This window comes from Hemitrygon akajei, chromosome 12 (genome assembly GCF_048418815.1).
Source record: "Hemitrygon akajei chromosome 12, sHemAka1.3, whole genome shotgun sequence".
In the NCBI taxonomy this organism is placed as follows: Eukaryota; Metazoa; Chordata; class Chondrichthyes; order Myliobatiformes; family Dasyatidae; genus Hemitrygon; species Hemitrygon akajei.
This window is the reverse complement of record NC_133135.1, coordinates 6,333,514-6,348,094: the sequence shown is the minus strand read 5'-3', so window position 1 is coordinate 6,348,094 and position 14,581 is coordinate 6,333,514. Positions and strand designations below refer to the sequence as shown.

General features: G+C 46.5%; 2 protein-coding genes across 3 annotated transcripts in view; one reads left to right on the top strand and one right to left on the bottom strand.

Annotated features, from left to right (window-relative positions):
* LOC140737427 (vitellogenin-like) overlaps positions 1-14,581 on the bottom strand; it is an 88,763-nt gene that overhangs the window by 20,539 nt on the left and 53,643 nt on the right. Inside the window, exon 26 of the mRNA XM_073063914.1 lies at positions 190-342. Coding sequence (XP_072920015.1) covers positions 190-342 — 153 coding nt within the window. The remainder of the gene's footprint in view (positions 1-189; positions 343-14,581) is intronic.
* On the top strand, positions 730-3,887 carry LOC140736690 (uncharacterized). 2 transcript variants are annotated; one of them, XR_012100993.1, is made up of 2 exons: positions 730-947; positions 3,211-3,887. XR_012100993.1 is itself a non-coding variant. In XM_073062520.1 (2 exons), exons 1-2 carry the CDS (start codon positions 783-785, stop codon positions 3,704-3,706), a joined length of 657 nt encoding a protein of 218 aa, XP_072918621.1. In that variant the 5' UTR covers positions 730-782; the 3' UTR covers positions 3,707-3,887. The 2 variants fall into 2 exon arrangements, 1 of the variants encoding a protein (XP_072918621.1); XM_073062520.1 differs by having other exon boundaries at positions 3,215-3,887.

Sequence of the window (14,581 nt, the reverse complement as noted above, 5' to 3'; positions counted from 1 at the left end):
AACACGAAAACAGCGGCCTACGGAGTCGACTGCTGAATTTCTCCGCGAACTACAGGCACTCGTGCGGGCTTGTGACTGCCAAGCGCTCACAGCAGAACAGCATAAGGAACTCTTGGTCCGAGACGCTTTTGTGACTGGGGTCCGGTCAGTGTGTATCCGCCAGCGGCTGCTGGAAAAAGCTGATCTTACCTTACGCTCCGCGATAGAGACGGCCGATACGATAGAGGCTGCGCAGCGGTACGCCGAAGAAGTCCAGCCGCGCGATTCCCCGGTTCCGAGCGAATTCGCCAACGCCGCTGCCAGTCGCGGTATCTCAAACCCCACGAATTCGCCAGGTATGAAACTCTGTTACTTTTGTGGGCTTCTGAAACATCCCAGAAACAGCTGCCCGGCGCGCAAAGCGACGTTCCAGCTGTGGGAAGAAGGGCCATTTCGCCAAAGTATGTAAGTCTAAACCGCGCCCGGGGTCGAGCAGCGCTGCGTCTGAGACCTGGGGGCCGCCATTTTGCATGACCGGATGTGGACAACCATCTTTGCCGGCGTCACCAGGCCCCGCCCCTACCTACCCGTGTGCGACCTGGGAGCCGCCATCTTGCATGCCCGGATGTGAGTGGCCATCTTTGCCGGCGTCACCAGGCCCCGCCCCCGCCTCGCCATCTTGCATGCCCGGATGTGAGCGGCCATCTTTGCCGGCGTCACCTGGCCCCGCCCTCGACACGCCCAGTTCAACGCTGGCTTCCGTGACCCTCGATCAAAGCGCCCCGCACCAGCTCGCAAGGTCGATGATGGACATCCTGGTGGAGGGGCACAGGACTCGCTGCCTGTTTGACACGGGCAGCACTGAGAGTTTTATTGACCCGGCCACAGTGAAACGCTGCGGACTCGTGACACGGCCGGTCCGTCGGAAGATCACCTTGGCTTCAGGGTCGCATTCCACAGACATCCGGGTGGGTTGTGTAGCGACATTGGTGGTGCAGGGCACAGAATATCGGAACTTTGCGTTCCTGGTCATGCCTCGGCTGTGGCACCTGTGCTATTGGGGCTGGACTTCCAGAGCCATCTCGAAAGTGTGACTATGGCATATGACGGGCCCCACCCACCACTCACTGTCAGGAATCCTCAGTTTGGTGGGATTTCGCCATATACTCCGTTACCACACGTACATACACCCCGAACCCCACATCCCGCCCAGCACCATGCCGATAGCTGTGCTACTGACACTACTTGCAGCCTCTCCACCCTCAAGATCCCTCCCCCATCGCTGTTCACCAACCTGACCCCCGACTGTAAACCTGTGGCAACTAAAAGTAGGAGGTACAGTGCGGGGGACAGGGCCTTTATTCATTCAGAGGTGCAGCGGCTGCTCAGGGAGGGGATCATTGAGCCAAGCACAAGCCCATGGCGGTCCCAGGTGGTCGTTGTTCGGACTGGGCAGAAAAATAGGATGGTTGTGGACTACAGCCAGACCATCAATAGATTCATGCAGCTTGACGCGTACCCCCTACCCCGCATCGCGGATATGGTCAACCAGATAGCTCAGTACAAGGTGTACTCGACAATTGATCTGAAATCCGCTTATCACCAGCTCCCCATCCGCCCAGAGGACCGCCCTTACACCGCCTTCGAGGCGGGTGGCAGGCTCTATCACTTTCTGCGCGTCCCATTTGGTGTCACAAATGGGGTCTCAGTCTTCCAGAGGGAGATGGACCGGATGGTGGACCAGTACAAACTGACGGCCACATTTCCCTATCTAGATAACATCACCATCTGTGGTCGCGACTGGTCGGACCATGACGCCAACCTCCAACGTTTTTTCCAGGTGGCCAATGCTTTGAACCTCACTTATAACAAGGACAAGTGTGTGTTCAGAACCACACGACTCGCTATCCTTGGGTATGTCGTGGAGAACGGGGTCATTGGCCCTGACCCCGACCGTATGCGCCCCCTGTTAGAACTCCCTCTTCCCACTACTCTCAAGGCCCTCCGGCGGTGCCTGGGTTTTTTTTCCTATTACGCCCAATGGGTTCCCCATTACGCGGACAAGGCCCGCCCCCTGGTCAAGTCTACCACCTTTCCCCTCTCTGCCGAGGCCCGCGCGGCCTTCAGCTGCATTAAAGGGGACATTGCCAAAGCAACGATGCATGCGGTAGACGAGACCATTCCCTTCCAAGTAGAGAGTGACGCCTCTGACGTCGCGCTGGCTGCTACCCTCAATCAGGAAGGCAGGCCAGTGGCGTTTTTTTCTCGTACCCTTCAAGGCTCTGAACTTCGGCACTCCACGGTGGAGAAAGAAGCCCAAGCCATAGTGGAAGCTATTCGGCACTGGAGGCACTATCTCGCCGGCAGAAGGTTCACCTTGCTGACCGACCAGCGCTCGGTTGCGTTCATGTTCAGCAGCCAACAGCGGGGCAAAATCAAAAATGATAAAATTTTGCGATGGAGAATAGAACTCTCCACCTATACTTACGATATCCTGTACCGGCCTGGCAGGCTCAATGAACCGTCTGATGCCCTATCCCGGGGACCGTGTGCTAGTGCCCAGCTCAACCAGCTGTATGCCCTTCATGCCCAACTTTGCCACCCAGGGGTCACCCGGTTTTATCATTTCATTAAAGCCCGGAACCTGCCGTACTCCCTGGAGGACATCAGGACGATGACCAGGGACTGCCAGATCTGCGCTGAGTGCAAACCGCACTTCTACCGTCCTGACACTGCGCAGCTTGTCAAGGCCACCCGCCCTTTTGAGCGACTGAGTATTGACTTTAAGGGCCCCCTTCCCTCCACTGACCGCAATGTCTACTTTCTCAGTATTATTGACGAGTACTCGCGATTCCCCTTTGCCGTTCCCTGCCCCGACACTACTACCACGTCGGTCATAAAAGTCCTGCGCCAGCTCTTCACTCTGTTCGGATATCCCTGCTATGTCCACAGTGATAGAGGGTCCTCCTTTATGAGTGACGAGTTGCGCCGGTTCCTGCTTGCTAGGGGCATAGCTACTAGTCGCACCACGAGTTATAATCCCCGGGGGAATGGCCAGGTGGAGAGGGAGAATGCCACAGTGTGGAAGGCCATACTTTTAGCCCTTAAGTCACAAGGGTTGCCGGTCTCCCGATGGCAGGAGGTCCTCCCTGAGGCACTCCACTCTATCCGCTCCCTGTTGTGTACGTCCACTAATGCCACCCCTCACGAACGCTTATTCTCTTTTCCCAGGAAGTCTGTCACTGGGACCACCCTGCCAGTTTGGCTGACGTCCCCGGGGCCAGTGCTGCTGCGTAAACATGCGAGGAGTAATAAGTACTCACCACTGGTCGAGAAGGTTCACCTGCTGCATGCTAATCCCCAGTATGCCTACGTGGTCTTGCCTGATGGGCGGGAGGACACGGTCTCTGTCCGCGACCTGGCGCCCGCCGGAGCAGCAGACCACTACCCCGAGCACTCCACGGTAACTATGCACCCTGTACCCGAGGTGACTCCGCGTGCACCGTGCCCCACACAGACTCCGTATGCGTCTGTTCCAGGGACCTCGCTCACACGCGAGGGATCCCTGACACCTCCTGTTGGGACAGAATTAACCCACTCTCCGCCTCCGGAACACACACCACCTCCGGCACCTGTGCCGTCATCACCTCCGGCTCCTGTGCAATTGCAGCCGGAGCTACGTAGATCGCAGCGAACGATTCGACCACCTGATCGACTTAACCTGTAAATATGCTTGGGAATTTTTTTTAAACAAAGGGGGGGTGAATGTGGTGAACTAGATATACCTGTCTGACTGCTCCTGTGGCTCCTCCCAAGACCCTGCTGACTGCCCCTGTGGCTCCTCCCACAGACCCCTGTATAAAGGCGACTGTGGCCTGCTGCTCTCCCTCATTTCCTAGGATGTAGTGTTGTTCTTCAGTCAATAAAAGCCGATATCTCACTTCCTAAGTCTCGGCGTGAGTTATTGATGGTGCATCACTAAACCCGTCAGAATTTCACAGTGCTCTAAATTTCTCAGCACATCAGCAGGAACACGTCTGAATTTCACAGTAGTCTAACATTCTCAGAGCATCAGCTAATCCCGTCAGAATTTCACAGAGGCTTTAAAATTCTCAGCGCATCTGCTAAACCCTTCAGAATTTCACAGTGCTCTAAAATTCTCAGCACATCAGCAGGTACATGTCAGAATTTCACAGTGGCTCTAAAATTCTCAGCACATCAGCTAAACTAGTCAAAATTTCACAGTGATCTGGAAATTCTCAGCACATCAGCTAAACCCGTCAGAATTTCACAGTGCTCTAAAATTCTCAGAGCATCAGATAAACCCGTCAGAATTTCACAGTGCTCTAAATTTCTCAGCACATCAGCAGGAACACGTCAGAATTTCACAGTGGTCTAACACTCTCAGCGCATCAGCTAAACCTGTCAGAATTTCACAGCGCTCTAAAATTCTCAGCACATCAGCAGGAACACGTCAGAATTTCACAGTGGTCTAACACTCTCAGCGCATTAGCTGAACCCATCAGAATTTCACAGTGGTCTAAAATTCTCAGCATATTAGCTAAACCCGTAAAAATTTCACAGTGCCCTGGAAATTCTCATTGCATCAGCTAAACCCGTCAGAATTTCACAGTGTCTCTAAAATTCTCAGCACATCAGCTAAACCCGTCAGAATTTCACAGTGGCTCTAAAATTCTCAGCGCATCTGCTAAACCCGTCAGAATTTCACAGTACTCGAAAATTCTCAGCACATCAGCTAAACCCTTCAGAATTTCACAGTGCTCTAAAATTCTCAGCACATCAGCAGGTACATGTCAGAATTTCACAGTGGCTCTAAAATTCTCAGCACATCTGCTAAACCAGTCAGAATTTCACAGTGCTCTAAAATTCTCAGAGCATCCGCTAAACCCGTCAGAATTTCACAGTGGTCTAACACTCTCAGCGCATCAGCTAAACCTGTCAGAATTTCACAGTGGCTCTAAAATTCTCAGCACATCAACTGAACCCGTCAGAATTTCACAGTGCTCTAAATTTCTCAGCACATCAGCAGGTACACGTCAGAATTTCACGGTGGTCTAACATTCTCAGAGCATCAGCTAAACCCGTGAGAATTTCACTGTGGTCTAACACTCTCAGAGCATCAGCTAAACCCGTCAGAATTTAACAGTGGTCTAACACTCTCAGCGCAGCTGCTAAACCAGTCAGAATTTCAGAGTGCTCTGGAAATTCTCAGCACATCAGCAGGAGCACATCAGAATTTCACAGTGATTTGGAAACTTCAGCACTTCAGCTAAACCCGTCAGAATTTCACAGTGCTCGAAAATTCTCAGTGCATCTGCGTAACCCGTCGGTATTTCATTGTGCTCTGGAAATTCTCAGCACATCAGCTAAACCCATCAGAATTTCACAGTGGCTCTCAAATTCTCAGCGCATCTGCTAAACCTGTCAGAATTTCACATAGCTCTGGAAATTCTCAGCACATCAGCTAAACCCATCAGAATTTCACAGTGCTCTAAAATTCTCAGAGCATCAGCTAAACCCGTCAGAATTTCACAGTGCTCTAAATTTCTCAGCACATCAGCAGGAACACGTCAGAATTTCACAGTAGTCTAACATTCTCAGAGCATCAGCTAATCCCGTCAGAATTTCACAGTGGCTTTAAAATTCTCAGCGCATCTGCTAAACCCTTCAGAATTTCACAGTGCTCTAAAATTCTCAGCACATCAGCAGGTACATGTCAGAATTTCACAGTGGCTCTAAAATTCTCAGCACATCAGCTAAACTAGTCAAAATTTCACAGTGATCTGGAAATTCTCAGCACATCAGCTAAACCCGTCAGAATTTCACAGTGCTCTAAAATTCTCAGAGCATCAGATAAACCCGTCAGAATTTCACAGTGCTCTAAATTTCTCAGCACATCAGCAGGAACACGTCAGAATTTCACAGTGGTCTAACATTCTCAGAGCATCAGCTAAACCCGTCAGAATTTCACAGTGGTCTAACACTCTCAGCGCATCAGCTAAACCCGTCAGAATTTCACAGTGGTCTAACACTCTCAGCGCATCAGCTAAACCTGTCAGAATTTCACAGCGCTCTAAAATTCTCAGCACATCAGCAGGAACACGTCAGAATTTCACAGTGGTCTAAAATTCTCAGCATATTAGCTAAACCCGTAAAAATTTCACAGTGCCCTGGAAATTCTCAGTGCTTCAGCTAAACCCGTCAGAATTTCACAGTGTCTCTAAAATTCTCAGCACATAAGCTAAACCCGTCAGAATTTCACAGTGGCTCTAAAATTCTCAGCGCATCTGCTAAACCCGTCAGAATTTCACAGTGCTCGAAAATTCTCAGCACATCAGCTAAACCCGTCAGAATTTCACAGTGCTCTGGAAACTCTCTGCACATCCGCTAAACCCGTCAGAATTTCATAGTGGCTTTAAAATTCTCAGCGCATCTGCAGGTATATGTCAGAATTTCACAGTGGCTCTAAAATTCTCAGCACATCAGCTAAACCAGTCAGAATTTCACAGTGCTCTAAAATTCTCAGCACATCAGCAGGTACATGTCAGAATTTCACAGTGGCTCTAAAATTCTCAGCACATCAGCTAAACCAGTCAGAATATCACAGTGCTCTAAAATTCTCAGAGCATCCGCTAAACCCGTCAGAATTTCACAGTGGTCTAACACTCTCAGAGCATCAGCTAAACCCGTCAGAATTTCACAGTGGTCTAACACTCTCAGCGCATCAGCTAAACCTGTCAGAATTTCACAGTGCTCTAAATTTCTCAGCACATCAGCAGGAACACGTCTGAATTTCACAGTAGTCTAACATTCTCAGAGCATCAGCTAATCCCGTCAGAATTTCACAGAGGCTTTAAAATTCTCAGCGCATCTGCTAAACCCTTCAGAATTTCACAGTGCTCTAAAATTCTCAGCACATCAGCAGGTACATGTCAGAATTTCACAGTGGCTATAAAATTCTCAGCACATCAGCTAAACTAGTCAAAATTTCACAGTGATCTGGAAATTCTCAGCACATCAGCTAAACCCGTCAGAATTTCACAGTGCTCTAAAATTCTCAGAGCATCAGATAAACCCGTCAGAATTTCACAGTGCTCTAAATTTCTCAGCACATCAGCAGGAACACGTCTGAATTTCACAGTAGTCTAACATTCTCAGAGCATCAGCTAATCCCGTCAGAATTTCACAGAGGCTTTAAAATTCTCAGCGCATCTGCTAAACCCTTCAGAATTTCACAGTGCTCTAAAATTCTCAGCACATCAGCAGGTACATGTCAGAATTTCACAGTGGCTCTAAAATTCTCAGCACATCAGCTAAACTAGTCAAAATTTCACAGTGATCTGGAAATTCTCAGCACATCAGCTAAACCCGTCAGAATTTCACAGTGCTCTAAAATTCTCAGAGCATCAGATAAACCCGTCAGAATTTCACAGTGCTCTAAATTTCTCAGCACATCAGCAGGAACACGTCAGAATTTCACAGTGGTCTAACACTCTCAGCGCATCAGCTAAACCTGTCAGAATTTCACAGCGCTCTAAAATTCTCAGCACATCAGCAGGAACACGTCAGAATTTCACAGTGGTCTAACACTCTCAGCGCATTAGCTGAACCCATCAGAATTTCACAGTGGTCTAAAATTCTCAGCATATTAGCTAAACCCGTAAAAATTTCACAGTGCCCTGGAAATTCTCATTGCATCAGCTAAACCCGTCAGAATTTCACAGTGTCTCTAAAATTCTCAGCACATCAGCTAAACCCGTCAGAATTTCACAGTGGCTCTAAAATTCTCAGCGCATCTGCTAAACCCGTCAGAATTTCACAGTACTCGAAAATTCTCAGCACATCAGCTAAACCCTTCAGAATTTCACAGTGCTCTAAAATTCTCAGCACATCAGCAGGTACATGTCAGAATTTCACAGTGGCTCTAAAATTCTCAGCACATCTGCTAAACCAGTCAGAATTTCACAGTGCTCTAAAATTCTCAGAGCATCCGCTAAACCCGTCAGAATTTCACAGTGGTCTAACACTCTCAGCGCATCAGCTAAACCTGTCAGAATTTCACAGTGGCTCTAAAATTCTCAGCACATCAACTGAACCCGTCAGAATTTCACAGTGCTCTAAATTTCTCAGCACATCAGCAGGTACACGTCAGAATTTCACGGTGGTCTAACATTCTCAGAGCATCAGCTAAACCCGTGAGAATTTCACTGTGGTCTAACACTCTCAGAGCATCAGCTAAACCCGTCAGAATTTAACAGTGGTCTAACACTCTCAGCGCAGCTGCTAAACCAGTCAGAATTTCAGAGTGCTCTGGAAATTCTCAGCACATCAGCAGGAGCACATCAGAATTTCACAGTGATTTGGAAACTTCAGCACTTCAGCTAAACCCGTCAGAATTTCACAGTGCTCGAAAATTCTCAGTGCATCTGCGTAACCCGTCAGTATTTCATTGTGCTCTGGAAATTCTCAGCACATCAGCTAAACCCATCAGAATTTCACAGTGGCTCTCAAATTCTCAGCGCATCTGCTAAACCTGTCAGAATTTCACATAGCTCTGGAAATTCTCAGCACATCAGCTAAACCCATCAGAATTTCACAGTGCTCTAAAATTCTCAGAGCATCAGCTAAACCCGTCAGAATTTCACAGTGCTCTAAATTTCTCAGCACATCAGCAGGAACACGTCAGAATTTCACAGTAGTCTAACATTCTCAGAGCATCAGCTAATCCCGTCAGAATTTCACAGTGGCTTTAAAATTCTCAGCGCATCTGCTAAACCCTTCAGAATTTCACAGTGCTCTAAAATTCTCAGCACATCAGCAGGTACATGTCAGAATTTCACAGTGGCTCTAAAATTCTCAGCACATCAGCTAAACTAGTCAAAATTTCACAGTGATCTGGAAATTCTCAGCACATCAGCTAAACCCGTCAGAATTTCACAGTGCTCTAAAATTCTCAGAGCATCAGATAAACCCGTCAGAATTTCACAGTGCTCTAAATTTCTCAGCACATCAGCAGGAACACGTCAGAATTTCACAGTGGTCTAACATTCTCAGAGCATCAGCTAAACCCGTCAGAATTTCACAGTGGTCTAACACTCTCAGCGCATCAGCTAAACCCGTCAGAATTTCACAGTGGTCTAACACTCTCAGCGCATCAGCTAAACCTGTCAGAATTTCACAGCGCTCTAAAATTCTCAGCACATCAGCAGGAACACGTCAGAATTTCACAGTGGTCTAAAATTCTCAGCATATTAGCTAAACCCGTAAAAATTTCACAGTGCCCTGGAAATTCTCAGTGCTTCAGCTAAACCCGTCAGAATTTCACAGTGTCTCTAAAATTCTCAGCACATAAGCTAAACCCGTCAGAATTTCACAGTGGCTCTAAAATTCTCAGCGCATCTGCTAAACCCGTCAGAATTTCACAGTGCTCGAAAATTCTCAGCACATCAGCTAAACCCGTCAGAATTTCACAGTGCTCTGGAAACTCTCTGCACATCCGCTAAACCCGTCAGAATTTCATAGTGGCTTTAAAATTCTCAGCGCATCTGCAGGTATATGTCAGAATTTCACAGTGGCTCTAAAATTCTCAGCACATCAGCTAAACCAGTCAGAATTTCACAGTGCTCTAAAATTCTCAGCACATCAGCAGGTACATGTCAGAATTTCACAGTGGCTCTAAAATTCTCAGCACATCAGCTAAACCAGTCAGAATATCACAGTGCTCTAAAATTCTCAGAGCATCCGCTAAACCCGTCAGAATTTCACAGTGGTCTAACACTCTCAGAGCATCAGCTAAACCCGTCAGAATTTCACAGTGGTCTAACACTCTCAGCGCATCAGCTAAACCTGTCAGAATTTCACAGTGGCTCTAAAATTCTCAGCACATCAACTGAACCCGTCAGAATTTCACAGTGCTCTAAAATTCTCAGCACATCAGCAGGAACACGTCAGAATTTCACAGTGGTCTAACACTCTTAGCGCATTAGCTAAACCTGTCAGAATTTCACAGTGCTCTAAAACTCTCAGAGCATCAGCTAAACCCGTCAGAATTTCACAGTGCTCTGGAAAATCTGCACATCCGCTAAACCAGTCAGAATTTCACAGTGGTCTAACACTCTCAGAGCATCAGCTAAACCCGTCAGAATTTCACAGTGGTCTAACACTCTCAGCGCATCAGCTAAACCTGTCAGAATTTCACAGTGGCTCTAAAATTCTCAGCACATCAACTGAACCCGTCAGAATTTCACAGCGCTCTAAAATTCTCAGCACATCAGCAGGAACACGTCAGAATTTCACAGTGGTCTAACATTCTCAGAGCATCAGCTAAACCCGTGAGAATTTAACAGTGTTCTAACACTCTCAGCGCAGCTGCTAAACCAGTCAGAATTTCACAGTGCTCGAAAATTCTCTGCACATCAGCTAAACTCGTTAGAATTTCACAGTGCTCTGGAAATTCTCAGAACATCAGCTAAACCCGTCAGAATTTCACAGTGCTCTAAATTTCTCAGCACATCAGCAGGTACACGTCAGAATTTCACAGTGGTCTAACATTCTCAGAGCATCAGCTAAACCCGTGAGAATTTCACAGTTGTCTAACACTCTCAGAACATCAGCTAAACCCATCAGAATTTAACAGTGGTCTAACACTCTCAGCGCAGCTGCTAAACCAGTCAGAATTTCAAAATGCTCTGGAAATTCTCAGCACATCAGCAGGAGCACATCAGAATTTCACAGTGATTTGGAAACTTCAGCACTTCAGCTAAACCCATCAGAATTTCACAGTGCTCTAAAATTCTCAGAGCATCAGCTAAACCCGTCAGAATTTCACAGTGCTCTAAATTTCTCAGCACATCAGCAGGAACACGTCAGAATTTCACAGTAGTCTAACATTCTCAGAGCATCAGCTAATCCCGTCAGAATTTCACAGTGGCTTTAAAATTCTCAGCGCATCTGCTAAACCCTTCAGAATTTCACAGTGCTCTAAAATTCTCAGCACATCAGCAGGTACATGTCAGAATTTCACAGTGGCTCTAAAATTCTCAGCACATCAGCTAAACTAGTCAAAATTTCACAGTGATCTGGAAATTCTCAGCACATCAGCTAAACCCGTCAGAATTTCACAGTGCTCTAAAATTCTCAGAGCATCAGATAAACCCGTCAGAATTTCACAGTGCTCTAAATTTCTCAGCACATCAGCAGGAACACGTCAGAATTTCACAGTGGTCTAACATTCTCAGAGCATCAGCTAAACCCGTCAGAATTTCACAGTGGTCTAACACTCTCAGCGCATCAGCTAAACCCGTCAGAATTTCACAGTGGTCTAACACTCTCAGCGCATCAGCTAAACCTGTCAGAATTTCACAGCGCTCTAAAATTCTCAGCACATCAGCAGGAACACGTCAGAATTTCACAGTGGTCTAAAATTCTCAGCATATTAGCTAAACCCGTAAAAATTTCACAGTGCCCTGGAAATTCTCAGTGCTTCAGCTAAACCCGTCAGAATTTCACAGTGTCTCTAAAATTCTCAGCACATAAGCTAAACCCGTCAGAATTTCACAGTGGCTCTAAAATTCTCAGCGCATCTGCTAAACCCGTCAGAATTTCACAGTGCTCGAAGATTCTCAGCACATCAGCTAAACCCGTCAGAATTTCACAGTGCTCTGGAAACTCTCTGCACATCCGCTAAACCCGTCAGAATTTCATAGTGGCTTTAAAATTCTCAGCGCATCTGCAGGTATATGTCAGAATTTCACAGTGGCTCTAAAATTCTCAGCACATCAGCTAAACCAGTCAGAATTTCACAGTGCTCTAAAATTCTCAGCACATCAGCAGGTACATGTCAGAATTTCACAGTGGCTCTAAAATTCTCAGCACATCAGCTAAACCAGTCAGAATATCACAGTGCTCTAAAATTCTCAGAGCATCCGCTAAACCCGTCAGAATTTCACAGTGGTCTAACACTCTCAGAGCATCAGCTAAACCCGTCAGAATTTCACAGTGGTCTAACACTCTCAGCGCATCAGCTAAACCTGTCAGAATTTCACAGTGGCTCTAAAATTCTCAGCACATCAACTGAACCCGTCAGAATTTCACAGTGCTCTAAAATTCTCAGCACATCAGCAGGAACACGTCAGAATTTCACAGTGGTCTAACACTCTTAGCGCATTAGCTAAACCTGTCAGAATTTCACAGTGCTCTAAAATTCTCAGAGCATCAGCTAAACCCGTCAGAATTTCATAGTGGCTCTAAAATTCTCAGCACATCAGCTAAACCCATCAGAATTTCACAGTGCTCTGGAAAATCTGCACATCCGCTAAACCAGTCAGAATTTCACAGTGGTCTAACACTCTCAGAGCATCAGCTAAACCCGTCAGAATTTCACAGTGGTCTAACACTCTCAGCGCATCAGCTAAACCTGTCAGAATTTCACAGTGGCTCTAAAATTCTCAGCACATCAACTGAACCCGTCAGAATTTCACAGCGCTCTAAAATTCTCAGCACATCAGCAGGAACACGTCAGAATTTCACAGTGGTCTAACATTCTCAGAGCATCAGCTAAACCCGTGAGAATTTAACAGTGTTCTAACACTCTCAGCGCAGCTGCTAAACCAGTCAGAATTTCACAGTGCTCGAAAATTCTCTGCACATCAGCTAAACTCGTTAGAATTTCACAGTGCTCTGGAAATTCTCAGAACATCAGCTAAACCCGTCAGAATTTCACAGTGCTCTAAATTTCTCAGCACATCAGCAGGTACACGTCAGAATTTCACAGTGGTCTAACATTCTCAGAGCATCAGCTAAACCCGTGAGAATTTAACAGTGTTCTAACACTCTCAGCGCAGCTGCTAAACCAGTCAGAATTTCACAGTGCTCGAAAATTCTCTGCACATCAGCTAAACTCGTTAGAATTTCACAGTGCTCTGGAAATTCTCAGAACATCAGCTAAACCCGTCAGAATTTCACAGTGCTCTAAATTTCTCAGCACATCAGCAGGTACACGTCAGAATTTCACAGTGGTCTAACATTCTCAGAGCATCAGCTAAACCCGTGAGAATTTCACAGTTGTCTAACACTCTCAGAACATCAGCTAAACCCATCAGAATTTAACAGTGGTCTAACACTCTCAGCGCAGCTGCTAAACCAGTCAGAATTTCAAAATGCTCTGGAAATTCTCAGCACATCAGCAGGAGCACATCAGAATTTCACAGTGATTTGGAAACTTCAGCACTTCATCTAAACCCGTCAGAATTTCACAGTGCTCTGGAAATTCTCAGAACATCAGCTAAACACATCAGAATTTCACAGTGCTCTAAATTTCTCAGCACATCAGCAGGAACACGACAGAATTTCAGAGTAGTCTAACATTCTCAGAGCATCAGCTAATCCCGTCAGAATTTCACAGTGGCTTTAAAATTCTCAGCTCATCTGCAAAACCCTTCAGAATTTCACAGTGCTCTAAAATTCTCAGCACATCAGCAGGTACATGTCAGAATTTCACAGTGGCTCTAAAATTCTCAGCACATCAGCTAAACTAGTCAAAATTTCACAGTGATCTGGAAATTCTCAGCACATCAGCTAAACCCGTCAGAATTTCACAGTGCTCTAAATTTCTCAGCACATCAGCAGGTACACGTCAGAATTTCACAGTGGTCTAACATTCTCAGAGCATCAGCTAAACCCGTGAGAATTTCACAGTGGTCTAACACTCTCAGAGCATCAGCTAAACCAGTCAGAATTTCACAGTGCTCTGGAAATTCTCAGCACATCAGCAGGAGCACATCAGAATTTCACAGTGATTTGGAAACTTCAGCACTTCAGCTAAACCCGTCAGAATTTCACAGTGCTCGAAAATTCTCTGCACATCAGCTAAACCCGTCAGAATTTCACAGTGCTCTAAATTTCTAAGCACATCAGCAGGAACACGTCAGAATTTCACAGTGGTCTAACATTCTCAGAGCATCAGCTAAACCTGTCAGAATTTCACAGTGGCTCTAAAATTCTCAGCACATCAACTGAACCCGTCAGAATTTCACAGTGCTCTAAATTTCTCAGCACATCAGCAGGTACACGTCAGAATTTCACGGTGGTCTAACATTCTCAGAGCATCAGCTAAACCCGTGAGAATTTCACCGTGGTCTAACACTCTCAGAGCATCAGCTAAACCCGTCAGAATTTAACAGTGGTCTAACACTCTCAGCGCAGCTGCTAAACCAGTCAGAATTTCAGAGTGCTCTGGAAATTCTCAGCACATCAGCAGGAGCACATCAGAATTTCACAGTGATTTGGAAACTTCAGCACTTCAGCTAAACCCGTCAGAATTTCACAGTGCTCGAAAATTCTCAGTGCATCTGCGTAACCCGTCAGTATTTCATTGTGCTCTGGAAATTCTCAGCACATCAGCTAAACCCATCAGAATTTCACAGTGGCTCTCAAATTCTCAGCGCATCTGCTAAACCTGTCAGAATTTCACATAGCTCTGGAAATTCTCAGCACATCAGCTAAACCCATCAGAATTTCACAGTGCTCTAAAATTCTCAGAGCATCAGCTAAACCCGTCAGAATTTCACAGTGCTCTAAATTT

Bases quoted from the DNA above. Each gene is read 5' to 3' on its own strand.
- LOC140736690 (XM_073062520.1), top strand. From the start codon at position 783: ATGATGGACATCCTGGTGGAGGGGCACAGGACTCGCTGCCTGTTTGAC. The intron at 948-3,214 runs GTGGGTTGTGTA...TTTCCCAGGAAG, and splicing joins CGCATTCCACAGACATCCGG to TCTGTCACTGGGACCACCCT.